This window comes from Loxodonta africana, chromosome 15 (assembly GCF_030014295.1).
Source record: "Loxodonta africana isolate mLoxAfr1 chromosome 15, mLoxAfr1.hap2, whole genome shotgun sequence".
In the NCBI taxonomy this organism is placed as follows: Eukaryota; Metazoa; Chordata; class Mammalia; order Proboscidea; family Elephantidae; genus Loxodonta; species Loxodonta africana.
This window is the reverse complement of record NC_087356.1, coordinates 14,283,981-14,304,945: the sequence shown is the minus strand read 5'-3', so window position 1 is coordinate 14,304,945 and position 20,965 is coordinate 14,283,981. Positions and strand designations below refer to the sequence as shown.

The 20,965-nt window shown below is 45.6% G+C and overlaps 1 protein-coding gene across 1 annotated transcript in view; it reads right to left on the bottom strand.

Annotated features, from left to right (window-relative positions):
• SH3RF3 (SH3 domain containing ring finger 3) overlaps window positions 1-20,756 on the bottom strand; it is a 496,734-nt gene extending 475,978 nt beyond the window's left edge. The window contains exon 1 of the mRNA XM_023552520.2: window positions 20,139-20,756. Within this exon, the coding sequence (XP_023408288.2) occupies window positions 20,139-20,756 (618 nt within the window). The remainder of the gene's footprint in view (window positions 1-20,138) is intronic.
• Between the last annotated feature and the right edge of the window lie 209 nt (window positions 20,757-20,965).

Below are 20,965 nucleotides of genomic sequence, written 5' to 3'. Positions count from 1 at the left end.
ATGATGGACATCTATACAGAATTCTGGGGGGCAGTCCTTCAGGCGGGGTCAGTCCCTCAGGGATGGACAGAATTCCAATCAGTGCAGAAGAAGGTAATGGGCACTATATAAGCAAAGACACATTGCGTAGGAATGAAAGAGGAGGCATAGTTTAAAAGACCCTAGGTTTGTAGGTAAGGTGGGAGCAGGTCTGTGGAGCTTAAAATCTGACCTGAAGTTTGGCCTACAGGGAGGGTAAAGAGGAAGACATTACAACAAAATAGTGTTTTAGGATGACAACCTGGGTCATGGCACACAAGGCAGACTGGAGGAGACAGGTCCCCCACGGCATGGAGAACGGTTAGGAAGTATTATACAAACCCACCTGTGACATAAGGAGAGCTGGGCTTTGGAGGTATCTCAGAGGATACAGAAAGGAAGGAATTAACTTTGCCTTTCAAGACAAAGAAACAATAATACTTGGTGACACAGAGGGAAAAGCCCCTTAAAATGCCAGTACTAGGGAAAGCCCCGAAAGCTCAGTATTCCATTATGATCTTATCCAGGCAGCCCCACTCATGACCCTGATGCTATCCCTTGGTTTCTTACACTACACTGGTTAAGATGGGAAACCAGAGTGTGGAACCACCCCCTGCTCCTGAGATCAGTGCTAGCCACCTGCCCTCCCCTCCCCCCACCAAGGTCACTTGTCTCGGCCTCCCCTGGAGATGTGGAGCTGCATGGAAAGCTCTAATGATAAAAGGTGGTGGAAGAGACCTGCTTTGGCCATTTTCTTCTTGCCTTTTGCCTGTCTTAATTCCTGAACCCTACACTACTATTCTGCTACAGTCGTATCTTGGTCAAATTCTGTGAAGACAACTCCATGTGAGGCATGGTACTAAGAGCAAGAGATGGACATGCAAATGTCCCTGTCTGGAGCCCCAGGGGCTCAGGAGATGTCAGGATTTCCCCTGGATTTCTCCAGAAGGAGATCTGGCCTGAGAGGGTGGCCTGTAGGAACCTGACAGGCACTGAGAAGCCTCTGTGAACCTACCTCTAAAGTTCAGGAAGCCTGTCTGGACCTCTGGTAATATATCACTCTTAAGCTTTCTTGCCCTATTTATATTTTCAATCCAAAATAAATCCCCAAAGCTAAAATTCTCACACTTGCTTCTTGGATCGAAAAAAAAAAAAAGCAATTTTTCCAAAAGCTGGTTTTTGAGCATAAAATTCTATCCTTATTTGTAACATTTACTTTCTCCATACCTCTCCCGATCTTACACATTCTAAGCACGGCCCACAGTCTGCGCTCTATCATCTAAGATACAGAAGGAAACAAGGGGTTTAAAAGGTGAACTTTGATATGCTATAGGAGCCCTGGTACTGCAGTGGTTAAGAGCTGGGCTGCTAACCAAAAGGTCGCCAGTTCAAATCCACCAGCCGCTGCTTGGAAAACCTATTAGGCAGTTCTACTCTATCCTACAGGGCCGCTATGAGTTGGAATCAACTCACTGGCAATGGGTTTTTGTTTTTGTTTTTCGATTTACAGGGAAATTAATTTTGCCTATTCTGTGACTTAAGGCAGTGTTCATAACCTATAGTAGTTATCCATATCTCATCTTCATAAAATTTACTTAACCACTTCTTTAAATTGACTCACTTTTTGTTTAAACGTGTTTCCAAGTGAAATTTCATATAACTGCCATCAATTATCTAAAAAGTATCACTTGACATAAATAGAAAACCCACTGCTGTTAAGTCGATTCCAACTCACAGCAATCCCACGTGAGAGACTGGAACTGCCCTGTAGGGTTTCCAAGGAGCAGCTGGAGGATTTGAACTGCTGATCTTTTGGTTAGCAGCCGAGCTCTTAACCACTGCGCCACCAGGGCTCCCATAAATAGAAACCAAAACCCACTGCCATCGAGTCCATTCCAACTCATAGTGACCCTATTGGACAGTGTAGAACTGCCCCATAGAGTTTCCAAGGAGCATCTGGTGGATTCGAACTGCCGACCTCTTGATTAGCAGCGGTAGCACTTAACCACTATGGCACCAGGGTTTCCATAAATAGAAAAAGGGACCATTAAAATAATCACAAACATTAACGTGAAACATGTTCACCCAGGTGCAGCTGGAACCACCTTAACCATCCACAACGTTTTCTGGGTCCCCACCAGGAATACCAGCACCCATCTGGCATTTTGCCTTTCTCTATTTTACAGGCCAGGTCCTGCTCCGGCAGCCAGGGTGCCACCTGTCGTGTCCCTGACACTTTCCTTGTAACAGCCCCACACTGTGTCTGTCAACTCTGCAACTGTCACTTTGAAAACTAACATCCTTGAAAATTTCTCAACCTGATAGAGTTTTTCCTGCTTGAGTTTATAGAGTGAAAGCATTCCCAAAAGACTGCAACCTTTTCCCATATCTACCGACATCCCTGCAAAGTTTCCTCCACTCAAACAACAATCCCCGATTACACGCCAGGTCAGGCCAAACGCCAACGATCAGAAGATAAACCTCACGGTGGCACGCGCTCCACTAGGCTGATTTCACCGGGGCAATTCCAAAATAAAGAGCCGCTCAAGAGTAATCAAGGCAGGAGCAGCTCCCAATCCTGCCAACAGTGATGCTTCTGGTAACGGGACAAGTCTGCGGATGAAAGTCAAGGCTGGAAATTTTCCTTCGGTGAACTTCACTATTCGGCTTCAGGACAGATTGCTAAATTTATCTTCAAAGAAGCGAGCCGTGTGCGCCATCCTTTCTTACTGCTGGCTGGAACCCGATAAGTGTGATTACTACCAAATCCACACTTTGAAAAATGGCAGCTCAGCCCTCTGCAATCGCGCCTGCCGGGCTGAGCACACATGAGGGGTGCCCGCGGATGGGGTGTCGTGAGACAAACACTTTCCCGAGTTTTGGAGATAACCCTCCAGTTTTTACATTACAATCAGAGTAGGCAGATCCTTGAGTAGAATATAAGCATTCATGTGAATTTGTAAGAAAAAAAAATATATATATATATATATACAGTAAAACCTGAACCTGTATAAGGTAAAAACCTGTCAGAGAAGGAAAACTCAAATATTTTCCACTAAGACAAGTGACATAAAAATTTTCCACCCTGTGAAAGGTGAAAAACTTCCGAGACTCGGAAAAATGAGGCAGTCCTGTCAAGTTCCAGCTCTCACAGGTCTCACTATACACAGTAACACCTCACACAAGCACTTGTTCCTTAGAGGAGCATCCGTGGAGAGGGTGTAGGGGGGAAAGGGGACAGCTGAGAAAATGTGATGGACATGAAGAGTCAGTGAGGGGCCGTCATCCCCCAACCTGGTCAGTGATGACCAGGATATCTCCACAGTCTTGCCTCCTCGGAGACAGGCTGCTGTAAACCATATCAGAAGACACCACACCTAGCAGGGCATCTGGTGGTGCACCTGGTTTGGGCTTGGCTGCTAACCAAAAGATTGGCAGTTCAAACCCACTCAGTAGCTCTGAGGGAAAAAAGACCTGGCCATCTGACCCCATAAAGGTTACAGCCTAGAAAACTCTATGGGGAAGTTCTAGTCTGTCACATGGAATTTCCATAAGTTGGGATAGACTTGATGGCACCTATTAGCAACAATAAGCAGGCACGAGCTTTCCCACTGAGGATAGCCGGGGTAGCTGGGGGCACTCTCCAAGTGGCAGAAGATGAGGTTCAGGGTCAGAGACAAGAGGTGAGAGGATGGACCCTGTTCAGGAACACACCTGAGACATCCCAGCAGACTCCAGGGAACTCTTGAGAGACACTTGGCCGGGGGTGAGTAGGTGGAGGTGGCAAACCAGAAGAAGATGAGTTATTTGTGCGAATTCTCCTGGTGAGTCCAGACAAACCCTGCACTACGTGAGGAACACTGTGTGAGGGGAGGCAGTCGCTGGCAGTGGCCAAGTGGCCTCTCAGGTGGTACAACCCCATGGTTGCTCCTCATGGGCCAGGAACCGTTCCCAGCCATGCTAACTAGACACTAGGGCTTGTCTGTTCAACCTAAAGGTGAAAACCATCACTAGCGAAAACAGTATGTGACCAGCAGGGAAGTCAAGAAGACCATGTACTAAGTTAGAGAGGGGAACAGCCCTCAGTACTAACACCTGGAAAGCCCACTGTTGGTGGCACGCTTGCCTGGTGGGCATGGGCCGAGATCTGTGCCGTAACCAACCTCGATGAATGCCTAACGCAGGCTTCACGGAGGCTGAATTAACCAGCCCGAACACCTTTCCCCACACCCCAGGTGGCTGCTCTAAGCTCTTCTCTCCCATGCTGGTCCTACCTTCGGTGGATACCTGGTCTGAGCTACTAAGCTACTGACCCGTTCCCCTGAGCCTAGGAAATGAAGAGTTTGCTTTCTCCCATGAGATGCTGACTTAGAAGCTTAACTCTTCTCTCAAGATACACTGTTATCCTTAACTGTTGCCCGCCTTTCGTGGGGCATGCTCCTATAATTTACTACAGATTTCTTGAAATAGAAAAGTTACATTCCGATTTGAGCCAAGGCTGCATCTATAAAGAGCTGGTCAGAGGGTTACGGTGGATCTTTGTAGCCCAGGGCTTGGCTCCACACCTGGTACCCGGGCCTCAGACACGGGGAATGTGCAGGAGGGCCATGTAGCTCTCGTACCCCATCTCTGGGCATGCTTTCATTCCGTTTATCAGGGGAGGGGGTGAACGATATGTGCAGAGCTGAACATTAATCACTAAAAAAGCGAGAGCACGAAGAAGAGGAACTGAGGCAAGATGACTAACTGTTGCCTCCAGGAAGCCAGCTGATCCAAACTTGAAAGGGCCAACAAAGCAGTAATTGTCAGGAAAACACACAGCCCACAGAAGGGAATAGTGAAGAAAGAGCACTGAAAACAGCTTGAGGAAATAAAAATGGACTCAGAAACTGCACAGGAGAGAGACAAAAGAAAGGGCTGGGCGAAGATGCAGGTGTACTGAGTGAAACAATCAATCACAAAAGGATAAATATTGTATGATCCCACTTCCATGAGACAGGCACATGTATAGAGACCAAAGTTTATTAGCAGTTACCAGGTGTGGGAGGGAGGGGGTAAGGGGAAGTCGCTGCTATGGGGCACTGAGTCTCTGCTAACGGTGGTCGAACAATCTGGAAAAGGAGAGTGATGATGGCTAAACAACATGATGAACATAATCAATGTCTCTGAACTGAACATGTAAAAATTGTTGAATTGGCAGATGTTTATTATATATATTTTACCACACACACACATAAAGATGCAGGTGTAGGTAACCTGGGTTGTTTACTGGCATCTTTTCCTCTTGAAGAAGTCAACTGGGACTTGGATTGCAAAGTTTACATTTTGATACAGCGTTAGTCCCTTCAATATGGGAGATGCACACTACCACACACCAAATCAGAAGCCACCCAACTCCCAGGTGCCCATCTCAAGGGGCGATGCATCCGAAGTGTCCTTGCTCCCAGGACCACCTACAGATGGCCTGGTTGTCAGTGGTATTTTAGGGGATGTTCGGTTTATGTTCGACTACTAACCTAAAGGTTGATGGTTTGAACCTACCCCCGGCACCATGAAAGAAAGGTCCAACAATCCACTTCCGTAAAGATTACAGCCAATGCTTATGTTCAACCAAACACCTCATGGGATTTGGCTCCTTGGTTTGGAGGTTTAGGGTCATCGTTTCCTGGCACCTCCCATTTAGTCGGTCTAATAACGTGTGCTTGCTTCTATTCTACCTCCTAGTTTGTTGCATAGTGCCCAGGGTCTTGAAAGCTTGCAAGCAGCCATCCAAGGCACAAAAATTGGTCTCTATTCACCTGGAACAAGAGAGGAAAAAGGAGAGTCAGGAATAGGAGGAGGATGTGGGATGTGTGGCTAATTGCCTCCATGAGCAACTGCCTCCTTTGCCATGAGACCAGAAGAACTGGATGGTGCCCACCTACCATTACTGAACATTTTGATCAAAGATTCCATAGAATAATCCTGATTAAAAAGGGGAAAATGTAGAACAGAATGTCAAATTCTCATGGACTCTAGACTTTCTGGAGCCATGGAGGGTAAATGAACCCCTGAAACTATTGTCCTGAAATAATCTTTAAACCTTAAACCAAAACTATCCTCTGAATTCATCTTAAAACTGAACAATAGTTTAACTAGTAAAAAAAGTTCTGCCTTGAGCATTATGCTGTTTTAAGAACCATCTATATGGGATCAAATTAACAACAGCAACTCCAAGATTAGATAGGAACTTTAGGGGGCAGTGAGTTTTTATTAATGAGGGAAGAAAAACTCAGAAAAGGAGGGTGAGAATGGTTGCACAACTCAAAGAATGTAGTCAATGTCACTAAATTGTACCTGGAGAGACGCTGAATTGATGTATGTTTTGCTGTGTATATGCTCAACAACAAAATACATAAAATTCAGAAGGAAAAAAAATATTACAGCCAAGTTAAAGCCTATGGAGCACGGTTCTACTCTGTAATATATGGGGTCACACTGAATTGGAATCGACTCGACAGCAACCAATTTTCTTTTGTTCGTTTCCATTCATAAAACCCACAGATGGACAGACTGGGTTGTAGAAGAAATTGTTTCAAAACCCATGAGGTTGTTTATGGCACTTAAAGCAGTAAATGGCAAACTGGTATACTAGGGGCCAGATCGCCCATGTGGGGGCTAGATGGTTAAAGTTGATGAATTGATTAGTTTAGGGCCACAGAGAAAATGTTACAATTACTATCAGCCACAATTCACAAAGGCTGTCTATTAACCCTGTGTAGAGTATACATGCCTTTTGCTGAAAGGAGTAAAATTCTGTTTTAGGTAGCACCTAAATAAAAAGGTAAGAACTTGCTGAAGTTTGGGGTAAACAGAAAACGAGTATCAGTATGTAAAGGCATCATACGCAGAATTACGGTTCACGAAGGAAAATGAAATATGGGGGAAGAGGCAGGATGCTGCTGATATCAATGACAGAGGGGAGCTGGGCCATACACATCACCTGGCAGCCTTTAGAAAAGGCGCACCAGTAATTAGGCTGGAAGGGACGGCAGTGGGAAGGACGTCTGCTCTGGGCTTCCATGGAAAACCTTCTGTTGGCTGTGCACTCTTCACCCAAGCCTTGTCATCTGAGTTATGGGGGCACAGTTTCAGTATTTTATGAGTCACTATCTCCGGTCAATAAAGCACTCAGTTTCTTTACAGCAGCTGTATTCGAGATAAACAGACCACATCTGCCTATGAACGCAAATATTAAACCAAACCAGTTGGCTGTCAAGTCCATCCTGACTCGTGGCAACCCCGGTGAGTCAGAGTAGAACTGTGTGTTCCATAGGGTTTTCAGTGGCTGATCTTTCAAAAGTAGATTGAAGGTCTTTCTTCTGAGGAGCCTCTAGGTGGACTCAAACCTCCAACCTTTTGTTTAGTAGCTGAGTACATTAACCATTGGCACCACCGAAGAATGGGAATGCCAGAACACTTAACTGTTCTCATAAGTAACCTATACATACCCCAAGAGGCACTAGTTCAAACAGAACAAGGGGGTACTGTGTGGTTTAAGATCAGGAAAGGTGTGTGTTAGGGCTGTATCCTTTCACCATACTTATTCAATACGTATGCTGAGCAACTAATCTGAGAAGCTGGACCATATGAAGGATTGAAGGAAGACTTATTAACCACCTTCGATATGCAGACAACATAGCTTTGCTTGCTGAAAGCAAAGAGGACTTGAAGCACTTACTGATGAAGATCAAAGACCACAGCCTTCAGTATGGACTACACCTCAACATAAAGAAAACAAAAATCCTCACAACTGGACCAATGAGCAACATCATGATAAACGGAGTAAATGCTGAAGTTGTCAAGGGTTTCATTCTACTTGGATCTACTATCAATGCCCATGGAAGCAGCAGTCAAGAAATCAAACAATATATTACATTGGGCAAATCTGCTGAAAAAAACCTCTTCAAAGTGTTAAAAAGCAAAGTTGTCACCTTGAGGACTAAGATGCACCTGGTCCAAGCCATGGTATTTTCAGTCACTTCATATGCATGCAAAAGCTGGACACTGGAAAAGGAAGACCAAAGAAGAATTGATGTCTTTGAATTATGGTGTTGGTAAAGAATACTGAATATACCATGGACTGCCAGACGAACTAACAAATCTGTCTTGCAAGAAGTACAGCCAGAACGCTCCTTAGAAGTGAGGATGGTGTCTCATGTACTTTGGGCACGTTATCAGGAGGTACCAGTCCCTGGAGAAGGACATCACGCTTGGTAAAGTAGAGGGTCAGCGAAAAAGGGGAAGATCCTCAATGAGATGGATTGACGCCGTGGCTGCAACGATGGGCTCAAGCATAATGGCGATTGTGAGGATGGTGCAGTGTTTCTGTTGCACAGGGGGTCACTATGAGTCCGAACCGACTTGACAGCACCTAACAAAAACGAAGGACTCTGAATGCAAAGACACACCCATTAAACACTGAGGCTGCTGCCCCTTTGGATCTTGGCACCCATCCACGCAACTCTAAGCATCTCAAACTGCAGTAGAATTCACACACTGGTCTTCAATGAATGGACGACTGGAAAGATTTAAGACCTGTAATCTATTGTGCAATAATTTACCTTGATATTTACCAAAAAGTGCCATTCTCCACCGTCAGGTTCAATTTGAGAATCCATGACTGGTCACCTTATTTGGTACGCTGGGGGCAACAACTTTAATTCCAGTAAGACTGTTATTACAGTGCACATGTCAATGTTTATGCACCAGGTAAACTTTGGGGATGAGGTGGGACCCAAAAGAGGTCACTAGTCATTCCCAAATCCATGAAAACCATGTTTTTAAAATCAAGAAAGCAGATTTTAACACAGGAAGTCCTCCCTCCCCCCTCAGTCATGAACGGCACACGAGAACTGCTAGCCAAGATTTAGGAGACTCGTCTCTTCTGCAGGAGTGTGATTATTCATCAATGTCTACCTTTCATTCCGCACATGTTTAAACTACAAACTTGGCCCAGACCATCACTGCTAGTGACAAAAGTAACCCATGGGCACCATGTACTTTGTGGATAGAGGTTAGACTTATTGGTTATCTGTTTTAAGGTGACGTTAATTTCCCACAAGCTGTGTGCTCGGCCCCATCCCCATGCTCTGCACGCATTATCTCCTGCTAACGCATCTGGCTTTAATTACTCGAGCAATCTCTTTAGCTGTGCTTGTGAAGGGAACAAAGGTGTAATTTTTAAGTTATGTAGAATTTGGAGTATTATTATACAGAGTTAAGGAATCCAGTGTGTATCCATAAACAGTAATTATGTGAATAAATTTAGGTAAATAAAATAAGCTGAGGAACTGAGTCCAGAATAACCCCATGACTGTGCGGTAAGCCAAGAGTGTGACTCAGTATCACTTGGCTCTGGCTTACTGTTTTCACATCTCCTATTACAACGTGTAATGATATATTTATTGGTTATTTATTTATATCAAACCCAAACCAAACCTTCTGCCATCAAGTCGATTCCGACTCCTAGCGACCCTATAGGACTGAGTAGAGCTGCCCTGTGGGGCTTCCAAGGCTGTCAGTCTTTATGGAAGCAGACTGCCCCATCTTTCTCCTGTGAGCAGCTGGTGGGTTCGAATCACCGACCTTTCGGTTAGTAGCTGAGTGCTTAACGCACTTGACCCCCATTGTTTCCAGCTACAACAGCAAAATCCTTCTGTTTCAGATAAAGTGGTGCCTAGGGACCCTTCACTCAAGAACCAAGAAAGGACAGACACCTTCTCTGAAAGACACTGCCCTGCATGACCAAGCCCCCAGGATCTAGAGCAACAGAGGAAACTGAGAAATTAGCCACACGTTTTCATCGAAAGCATCCCACTACTGAAGAGACATTCCCCGCCTGTTTTCATTCCCCACCACTAAGTGAGAAAGACCTAAAGAGCAGAAATGAGAAGTCCTCCTTTGACAAATGGTAAGGATGGGAGAGGTAACTGTAAGACGGGGGCCCTCAGTGGAAAAAAAAAAAAAAAAAAACCCACTAAGCCCCAAATCATGATGGTGACACTGTTCCTTGTTAGAAATTCCTAAAAGATAAATAGAAACGAAAAGACTGCAGAGTGATGGACCACTTTCTTGTGGCCTTTCTAGCCATGATCTTGTAACTCCCACCCAAGTGATTGGCCAGGACTGTGCCGACAGGGTAATTGTGGCCCACCAAAGGACTGGTCAGTTTTGCCATCCTGCTGGGTTTGATATGAGCCACTTCAGAGGCAGGAAAGGAAAAAATCCCACCACCACCAAGGAAGAACAGCCAGGAGCCAGCACATCTTTTGCACCCAGGATCCCTGCACTGAGAAGCTCCTGGAAGCAGCACGCAGAGAGAGAGAGAGTTGTAATCCTGAAGGCGGTGAGAAGTGGTGGCAGGAGAGACCCGACAGCAGAGACCTGGCAACAGAAGACAGCGTGGTGAGCTTCGAAGAGAGAAAGCTGAGTACCTTTGGGCAGAGGCCTAGAGCCAGGGAGAGGCATGCCTGCAAGCACAGCTGAGAAGAGGCTGTCCTGATAGAAGAACGATATCCTTGAGTGTTCCTGACCCTGAATCGTAACCTGTTACTTCCCTAATAAACCCCATAATCGTAGGTATGGCCTGTGAGTTCTGTGTGGCCACTGCCATGAATTATCAAAACCAGCAGAGAAGTAGAGAGTGCTGTGGGAGGGACCGTTGGTGTCAGAATTGGTGGAGAGAAGAGGCATGTCTGACCTCCGCCTCAGAAAAGTCAGCTTTGGGCTATTGATCTTGACTCTCCTTCCCCCTTTTGAAGTTAGAGGAAGTTGGACATTGCCCTCACACCATTTTAACAAAGATATATCCACATATACCTATGTTTTTCTCTATAGTCTGCCTGATCACTTAACAAAAGGAAAAAAATTATATTTTATTACATATAAAGACTAATATCATTTTTATCCCAAGTATCCCCAGTGCCTTTTATATGTCTGGTACATAGTAGGCACTCAAATATTCATTCAATGAAGTAGAAGCCAGAAATGCATATATACCCTCTTCCTGAACCACCGTATTAAAAAAAAAACAAAAATTCACTGTGAACTCCTGGGCTTTTCCCGGATGCATCTTTGCCACGTGAAAGCCGTTTGAGCATTCCCCCGCATTTCTACTGTCAAGGCCCTCGGCTCCCATACATTTACATCTTGGTCCTTGAGCTAGCATGTTTTCAAGTCCTCTCACCACTTCTATTTACCTGACTCCTATGGCTAGTCCTAAGTCATCTAAACTCACATAAATTCACGTAATCATCACACGCACATCCCATTAAGAAGCAAAGCAAATATCAGAATATCTTTATGTTTGCAGACAGCGTATCAGTTTAACAATGTAAACGCATGTGGCAGAAGAGAGAAAGAGCCAACCAAAGCAACCCCTCGCAGACGCTTCCAGGACTCCCAGAGGACTGTTACATCTCTAAATATTCATAAGCCATGGAGAGCTAACCCCTAGCTTAAAGAACAAGGCAACAACTGGCGGGGAGAATTCAAATTGCGCTGCTCCTTCATACACTGTTTAATTTCACTGGATGTGAAAAGGGAGGCCCACGTTCTGACGTGGTGGTACGATTTTTAAACCGTTCACCACTACCAATACCTCATCCTGACACCCTATTCTTTTAAGGTTAATTAAAATTCCATTAGGATCCACATCGAGCGTGCATTTATTTCTAACTCATCAAATCTGAACATCTCCCAAGCAACACAAATCTGATCAAGAGTGACCTTGGCCTCTTCAAATGGCACCATAAAGAGTCTTTGCCCCCTAACCAAATCCTTGCTGACGTTTTCTTTCAAAGATCTACTAAAAGGATCGTGTTAACTGAAAAATAAGATAAAGCAGATTAAATACAGATTGAATTAATATACACACTCGAAATAACTGCATAATTAAGACCCCATTTTGTCATGCTCCAGCAAGCATTTGAGCCCTCAAAAGCCGGAACTAAGAAACCAGTGGATTTAATTCTGCTCAGCTCAATCACATCACTAGGAGCCTGACTCCCGGCAGCTGTCGACAAGCTATTGTGTCGTTCAGATGAAGGTGGTGTGTGTAGTTTTCAGGAAAGCCTGCCAACTTGCCATATCAGTAACTAAGCAAGATTATTCTCCCCTTCCGCCTTTAAGCAGATTATAGTTCAGACTTTTTTTTTTTTTTTCACCTTAATGAGCCTTGTAAGGATTAGGAATCTTGCCTCTGACAGCAATGATAACTCTTGGAAATGATTTAAAAGGTCAAACAAACAGATAGGATCAGCCACTCAGTTGAGATGTCCACTAGTGTTCACCAATCCAGTCACTATATCAGAGCCCTAGGAAGAAAGGCCTGGAGATCTACTTCTGAAAATCACCCAAGCACACCCTATGCATCACAAGGGTCTGATCCATAGCCAATCACGTGGATGAGGCAGGACTGGGCAGTGTTTCGTTCCATTGTTCATGGGGGGGGGTCAGCATGAGTTGGGGGCTGACACTACAGCAGCAATAATTTTATAGGCCCACTTTGCATCTAAAGGCAAAGCATGGTATCAAGACCTATAACACACACACATATCTCTACATACACACACCCTTAACTTTTAAATGGTATATGCCATGAATTCATGACCATTAAAGTGGACCCACTGGAGCCCTGGTGGCACAGTGGTTAAGAGCTTGGCTGCTAACCAAAATGTCAGCAGTTTGAACCCACCAGCTGCTCTTTAGAAACTCCATGGGGCAGTTTTGCTCTGTCCTATCAGGTCGCTATGAATTGAAATCAGCTCTAGGACAATGGGTTTAGTTGTTTTATTTTGGTTTTTGTTTGGTTGGTTTTTTTTTTTTTTTTTTTGGAAAGTGCACTCTGTCAGGGATGCCTCATCAATAAGACTTCCAGATTTCATATTAGTAACATGCATTGAAACGATGGCCAGTCATGTGTATCACTCACTGTATGTCCATTATCCCATCTATCCAATAAAGGAGGTATGATCCCTAACTCACTGATATGAGGGCTCAGAAACCCTAAACCATTTGCCCAAGGGCACGTGGTCAAGACGTAAAAAAGCCAAGGTTAAAATCTATGTGAACCTGTGTACTGACACCATAGCCATCCACTGAGTCCTCGCCCCCTTCCCTCTTTCCTCACAGGACACTACTTTGACTGAGGAATCCACCCTGTCTACAGGCAATGTGCTTCAAGGGGGTGGGTGGGACCTCTGCCCAGGAGGGGAAGCCAGCCCCGCATCCCTTGACCCTTGCCGAGTTCCTACTGGTTCAAGAATGTGCTGCAACGCAGGCCAGTGGGATGTGAGGGGAGGCATGCTAGACCGTGACCAGATAGGTTTTTCACTGACTTGGAGAAAGAAAGCAATAGAAAGGAACCCTCCTTTCTCTGCTTTGGGGTGTTGTCGTGGAAGGTATGCCTGAAGCCACTGCATCGAACTTGAAACCAAGCAGGTAAAACTGAGGATAAGACCAATACAATGGCAAGCAGAAAGGTAGAACAAACCTGGCTCCCTGATGACAAAATGGAGCCCCTGGGGAGTACAAATGGTTAATGCCCTTGGCTGCTAACTGAAAGGTTGGAGGTTTGAGTCCACCCAGAGGTGTCTTGGAAGGAAGGTCTGGTGATCTGTTTCTGAAAGGTCACAGCCGTGAAAACACCATGGAGCAGCTACTCTGCATACATGGGCAGCTGGTGGGTAACAAAATGGAGCTACTGAATTAGCCATCCCGGAGTGACTCTAAGCCCAAACTGCATATCCTGCCTTCTTTCTGTGAGGTATTCCAATCCTTACTGCTTATGTCATCTCCACTGAACTTGCTGTTACTTGCTACCAGAGCCATAGAAGATATCAATGCTCTTTCTTCTAGACTACACTGCCCTTCACAGTTCCTGCCACTTGCCTGTAGGATCAACAGCCTTGATTTACAAGGTGGCAGCCTCGAATTCAAAGAGCGATTTGTGGCTATGGGACATGGTAAATCCAAGGGGTCTGTGCCCCTTGGGTTTGTGACCTTGGTTTCTGGTTAACGGAGCTTGTTGCCCCTGGCCACAAAATCAGTTAGCCAGTCAGTCCGAAGTTCATCTTATTAACTGTGTGCCCTTGGGCAAGGAAGGCTAGGAGCCTCAGCTTCTACCCATGTAGCTACCTACCTCACTAAACTGTAGTAAGGAATAAATAAGATCTAGTCAAATCACTTGACTCAACACTTGGGACACAGAACCCAAACCCATTGCTATCAAGCTGGGTTCAGACTCCTAGCAACCCTATAGGACAGAACAGAACTGCCTCGTAGGGTTTCCAAGGCTGTGATCTTTACAGGAGCAAACTGCTCTATCTTTTTACCGCATGGGATACAGTAAGCACTCAATGAATGCTAAGTTTAGATTATTCACTAACTAGCTACAAGCTGAAACACAATATTGTTGTAAATCACAAAGGTCCTGTTTCCACATCCAGGAGGTCTTCTGTAAACAGGTCCATTGAAAAGGACTTCACTGTGGCTCATCGGTCACTCAAAGGCTGGTATTTGGCCCCTATTGATATGGTTACCACAAATCAACCAGTTGTCTGCCATTTGATAAGCTGTCTCTTTTCTGGTAAGACCTTCCAGGCTCTAAGCATCTTCCTTTGGGGTCCTTATTACATCCAAGATCAAACAACAACAAAATCCCAAAGACAGAGTTGAGCAGAATAGAAAGGGCAGAGGAATGGAGTCTGAGGACATATCCTGACTCAATTGCTTCCAGCTCTCCGATTCTGCCCATATATCAATCTCTCTGGGTCTCAAAAAAGCAATTATACCAACCACTTCCCAGACTGATTGTGAACTTTCCAGAGGCAATATATGTCGAAGTGACCATGGCAGGCACTCAGTATTTATTAAATATTAGGTAAATCTTGGGCATAAGCTGCCCAGCTGTCAACAACTAAAGAACACATAAATTTGTTTCCAGATACTGTGGACACTTTCTAAACCAGTCTCCACATAACCGACGTGTCCTCTGTAAAATGGCGAGACGCACCCACACACCTGAAGGCTTGAGGCTGGCAAGCTGCTGTCTAGTACATGCACTCCTGCCAGGTAAGCTCTACACTTATCAGGAACTAGTTGTCTTTATTCCCAACCTTGTTTATGCAAGTTGTACTTATAATTTAATTAAATAGTATTTAAGCCAAAGAAGTCTGAGTGCAAAAAAAAAAAAAAAAATGCTACTCATTTCCTATTTAGGGAAGACTCAATAAAGGCAAGTTGCTTTAAAAATGTCAAATTAGGTGCGAACAAAAATATAAAACAATGGGGCGAAATTACTGGAAGTCTATGATGCTCCACTCAGAATTCTTTGGAAGAGTCTTAGTTCTCACTCTGCTTGAAAGAAACAAATAGAAAATCATAAATTATGGCTGCGGTTGAAGCTAGAAAGGCAATTCAGAACTCCCACTGGCCAGACATCTACTCAAAGAAAAGCCCTTAACTCTACATAAAAAAGGCAAAAAGGCAAATGAATACATATATGTGTGCCTGTATAAGATAAAATATTTGATACAGGCATTTTTATAATTCTCCAATTTATTTAACTTTTTCTATTACCGGGTCCCAGTCACATTGGCTGAGAGACGCAGAAGAGATTTCAAATCCGTCCAATTTCAACATATCCTGCAGTCCTTCGAGATATACAATAAAGACAAACTAATTAGGCTATAATGCCTAAGTTTTGTATCAACAAAGGCATTACCCAAGCTTCCTACAGTTCTTTAACTTGTGAAAATGTCTTTCCTGTTAAACTTCATAGAGTCCTGGATTTATACCAAGCCCTCCTGAAAGCAGGAATCAGGGGACTTCCACCCCATAATGTCAGACAAGAGCCCTTGTCCATCTCTTTCGCCTGGATGGTGCCTGGCCCAGTGTAGGTACATAATAAATATTATACTTGCCCAAATGTACGAGTCCCTGGGAGGCACAAACGGCTGAACGCTCGACTACCAACCAAAAGACTGGCGGTTCAAACTCACCCAGAGGCACCTCGGGAGAAAGCCCTGGTAATCTGCATCCAAAGGGTCACAGCCTTGCAAACTCCAAATATAAGGCAAACAATTAAAAAAAAAAAAAAATCCAAGAAAAAAATTGGGATTCTCTTTTATTTGAGTCCTTATTTAATCTCTCATCGTAAAAAGCACTTTTTTAAAAATTACTCAATTTGGAACCACGAAACCCTTTTAGAAAGATATCTTGCCCTGAAACGCCTTGGTCACTGCTTGTTTGGGGTACTACAGGGGTCACCTTGTAAAACTGTAAAAACAAAACACAAACAAGTTAGGATAGGAAATTTAGCGCCCGTTTTGCATCCCTGAAGTATGGCTTCACAATCGCAACTGTGAGATGTGACTTTTAAAATAGGATTTCTTAAAGACCACTTTAAGAATTGACACAATGACAAGTATTTGCCAACAGGAAAAAATGAAAAGACCAACAGTTCTAAAGTTAGGCAGTGGGGCCTGTAACTTAGTATAAAATTTCCAGGAGCAACATCATTAATTGATGCCAAAAAAAAAAAAAAAAACCTCTTATCTGAAATGGCTCAGGTGAAAGGAAAGCTGAGAGGCTCTGCCAACCAGGTTGGGTGGCTCCAACTGACTCTGGTAATAATCAAAAACCTGATGAAAAAAAGATGCGAATGAAGAGTTTGGAAAACAATTGTTTCATGAAGGTCAAGTGGAAACAAAGACAAAATAATTCATTTTATACAAGATGCATTCCAAATATTTAAGTGTAACTAGATGAATTAAGTAAGCAATCTAAAAAAAGTCTTTATCTACATCCCTAAAAAGTTTATTTACAATCTCGTTTGCTGAAAGTGAAGAGGGTTTGAAGCACTTACTGATGAAGATTAAAGATCACAGCCTTCTGCATGGATTGCACCTCAACATAAAGGAAACAAAAATCCTCACAACTGGACCAATAAGCAACATTATGATAAACGGAGAAAAGATTGAAGTTGTCAACGATTTCATTTTACTTGGATCCACAATCAACAGCCATGGAAGCAGCAGTCAAGAAATCAAAAGACGCATTGCATCGGGTAAATCTGCTGCAAAAGACCTCTTCAAAGTGTTGAAGAGCAAAGATGTCACCCTGAAGACTAAAGTGCGCCTGGCCGAAGCCATGGTATTTTGAATCCCCTCATACACATGTGAAAGCTGGACAATGAATAAGGAAGACAAAGAACAACTGATGCCTTTGAATTGTGGTGTTGGTGAAGAATACTGAATATACCACGGACTGCCAAAAAAATGAACAAATCTGTTCCAGAAGAAGTGCAACCAGAATGCTCCTTAGAAGCAAAGATGACAAGACTTCATCTCACATACTTCGGACATGTTATCAGGAGGGATTAGTCCCTGGAGAAGGACATCACGTTTGGTAAAGTAGAGGGTCAGCAAAAGAGAGGAACACCCTCAATGAGTTGAACTGACACGGTGACTACAACAATGGGCTCAAGCATAACAAGGATTGTAAGGATGGCACAGGACCAGGCGGTGTTTTGTTATGTTGTGCACAGGGTCGCTAGTAGTCAGAACCGACTCGAGCACCTAACAACAGCAACAACAAAAAAAGTTTACACATCCAAACCGGCAAGAGAAGGTTTGAGGAGTTTCTCATTGGGAAGACAGGGGACTATATTATACTTAAGGGAGACTGATTTTCAAGCATAGATGGTATTTGCTAAATAATGAAATGAATGCCCATCTATTAAACAACATGCAGCAACACTGAGCTGTGTGATAGGAGTCAAAGCAATTCCAGTGGGTAGTAAAGGACTGAAAGCCTGCCTGGAAGTACTTCCACGTTGAAATAGCAATACTGTATTGCAACCCTCCACCCTACTCCATGAAATAAGGATGCACTCAAAACCTAAATGCTACTACCCCAGAGTGGCATTGTGAATACAACGTGCAACACTTCTGGTTGACCAAGAAGACTTCCATTGGCCATTATTCAAAACCAGTAGGTGAGACTCTAGATGGTATTCCAGTCCCCACCTCTACCACTCTCCTCTCAGCAAACCATCATATATAAGATTAGATTTAATTCAGCCTCTTTCTGGAACCCAAATCTAGTCTCTTTAAGGTAGATCTGTAGAAAGAACTAAGGGTTACACATAGTCAATGCAGGAAAAAAAAAAGAAAGGAAGGAAAAAAAAATGTGTTCTGAAAGTCTCCTACAGCATAGGAAGTCAAGAACATAGTCCAATAATTTCATGTGACCATACAGAAAGTCAGTCAACAGTCCCAAAGTCTAGTCAACAAAAAACTAATTCACTGCTACTAAGCGTCATGACTACAGGGTACAAGCTTCAACACCTTTGACAAGTCCTAAAGAATGATGGAAATGCCACAGAAATCCCAGATCTGCCTCAAGGCTGCGACCTTTCACACTGCAGGGGTTACCTTCTAACATTCTGGTCAAACACAATTCTCATCAGTTGAACTGGGATAACATCTGCAAACACCTGGTCAGCACCAAAATCATGTAATTCTCTAAGGAGGAGCAGGCAACCTGTTTGTTTTGCAAACAATAACTATAAAACCTTAGAGAAAAACAGCAAGGACTGGAAGGACAAGTTTGAAAATCTGTGATAAGAGCATATAACTATATTTAACCACAATGGAAACTAAAGAAAAACGGCTTCATCCAATGATTAGAAGAATGAATATTCCCCAGGTGGGCCCACTGTCAATTCTCCCTGCACCACGTGAAAAATGGTGTTGGGCAAAACACAAAGCTCAACGTCCAAGACCTTAGAGGTGTTGTGTTACTAAGTAATTCAGGTGCTAGAATTTTCCCAGTATTTCAGAATTACACATATTAGAAGAATTATCCAAAGTTTTATGCGCCATCCAGTCTTTAAATGGTCAAGAGGGGAATAAGATTGTAGTTCAAAAAAAGCGAGTGCCAACTCATTAACAATGTAATTTTTTTAGCCTTTAAACGGGCTTTTCTGCATTTAAAGAAAATACAAAACATGAGTAACTTGTTTCTCCTGTAAACCAGCATCCCATGGGCTAACCCCTAACCCCCCCACCCCATAATGGTCCCCAAGGCAGCTGAGGGTGAGTAATGGCAAGTTCTAAGAAGGTTTTGAAACCAAATCACTGAAGCCCTCAAGAGAAGGTCTTCTGACTAAAATAGAAGCAGCGGACACTGTGCAACGCAGTTGCACAAAAGCAAAGTCCAAACTAACTACCCACAAGGGAATCCAACTCTTGCCCCGCTAAGAGCCGAGGAGAGAACCAATGCTTCCAGACACACACTGCCAAGTCCAGGAGAAGGGCATGGCCAAAACTCTCCTGGGGCTTCTGGATTAACTCCTTCCCTTCCGCTAAGATGGAGTTTCCAAACCCCGGCACACCACTTTGCTCTCTCCTCCCTCCCCCAACACGCAGGGAGGAGTCCCACTGTCTTTTTTGCGATCAAAAGCCAGAAAACAAGAACTAACTTTACCCTGAGGCGGGCCAAAGACCCACCCTGAGGGTGTGTATTCAGAGGGCAAGTCTGGACGTCCAGGACAAGAAGGTAGTTTCTCGGAAGACGGGAAAGCAGGAGCAAAGTTTAAGAGCCCAGGCATTAGGGGAGAGCAATGGGGCCGGAAGAGTGTCCATGCCCGCGGGAGGACGCGGAGCTGGCACACTGAATCTGTGGGCTAGGAACAGGTGGCAAGGTTCATCGGGACCAGATGCCGCTGCAAAGAGAGTGCAGGTGGTGGGAGAAGGAATTCCAGAGGGGGAGGATGAATGGCACGTGCTTAGAAGCAGAAGTTCATAAGTACCAGTGAGGGGGCGCGGGGGTGTGGGCGAGGGTCACAATGTCCAAGAGTTGAAAAATGGTAATTAAATACGAGCACTCACCGAGTCACTAGAGAGGAAGGAAGTTGGGAAAAGAGCAAGGTAAGGGGGTGGGTCAACGTGGAGGGCACGCTCTGGCCTCCCTTGCCCCTCACCACTGCCCCCCGCACCTACGCGCACTCACAAACACCCACATACACTCACACCCTCCGTGGCGCGGCGCGGCGCCGCGGGGCAAACACTCACCTTTGCCAAAGGCGCGCTTCTGCTGGCAGCCGCCAACTCCCGCAGGCTGGAGGTGGCACTGCCCGCTGCCGCGCTGGTGCCCGCCGCCGCCGCGGGGAGAAAGACTGGGGAACCGGGGGCACTGCCTGCCGCGCCACCGCCACCGCCCCCTAGCGCGGGGGCTGCGCCCGGATAGGGGCGCGCAGTGGGGCTGCCGCCGTTACTGCTGCTGCCGCTGCCGCTGCCCGTGCCGCTGCCGCCCGCGCGGGGCCTCTGGCGGATGCCGTCCAGCAGGCGCACCAGCAAGATGTTGGCGGGCAGCTCGTCCACGCCGCAGCCCACCAGGATGCGGCACTCGGGGCAGCGCAGCTCGTGGCGGGAGCACACGATGCTCTCCAGGCAGCGGCGGCAAAAGGTGTGCTGGCAAGGCAGCACCTTGGCCGTGGTGTCCAGGCGCTCCAGGCACACGGAGCACTCCAGCAGGTCCAGCAGCGAAGACTCGTCCATTTCCTCGCCCGCCGCGGCCGTGGCCGCCGCCCGCCGCCGCCGCCGCTCGCCGGGCCTCTCGTCGTCGCCCTCGCTCTGCGCAGCAGCGGCGGCCGCCTTGGACGCGCACAGCCAGGAGGCTCCGAGAAGCATGGAGAAGGCGCCGCCGCCGGCGGCCGCGCGCGCAGCTGCCCTAGGTCCTGGGGCCGGAGCAAGGCCTGCCGCGGGCAGCAGGCATCAGGACAGCGGCCCGGGCAGCCGCCGAGAGGCCGGGCTCCGCTGCAACTTCATTCGCCCCCGGCGGAGGCCGGGGGGCGGGGAGAGGAGGGCGCGAGAGGGCCGGCGGCCGCAGGGAAGCGGGG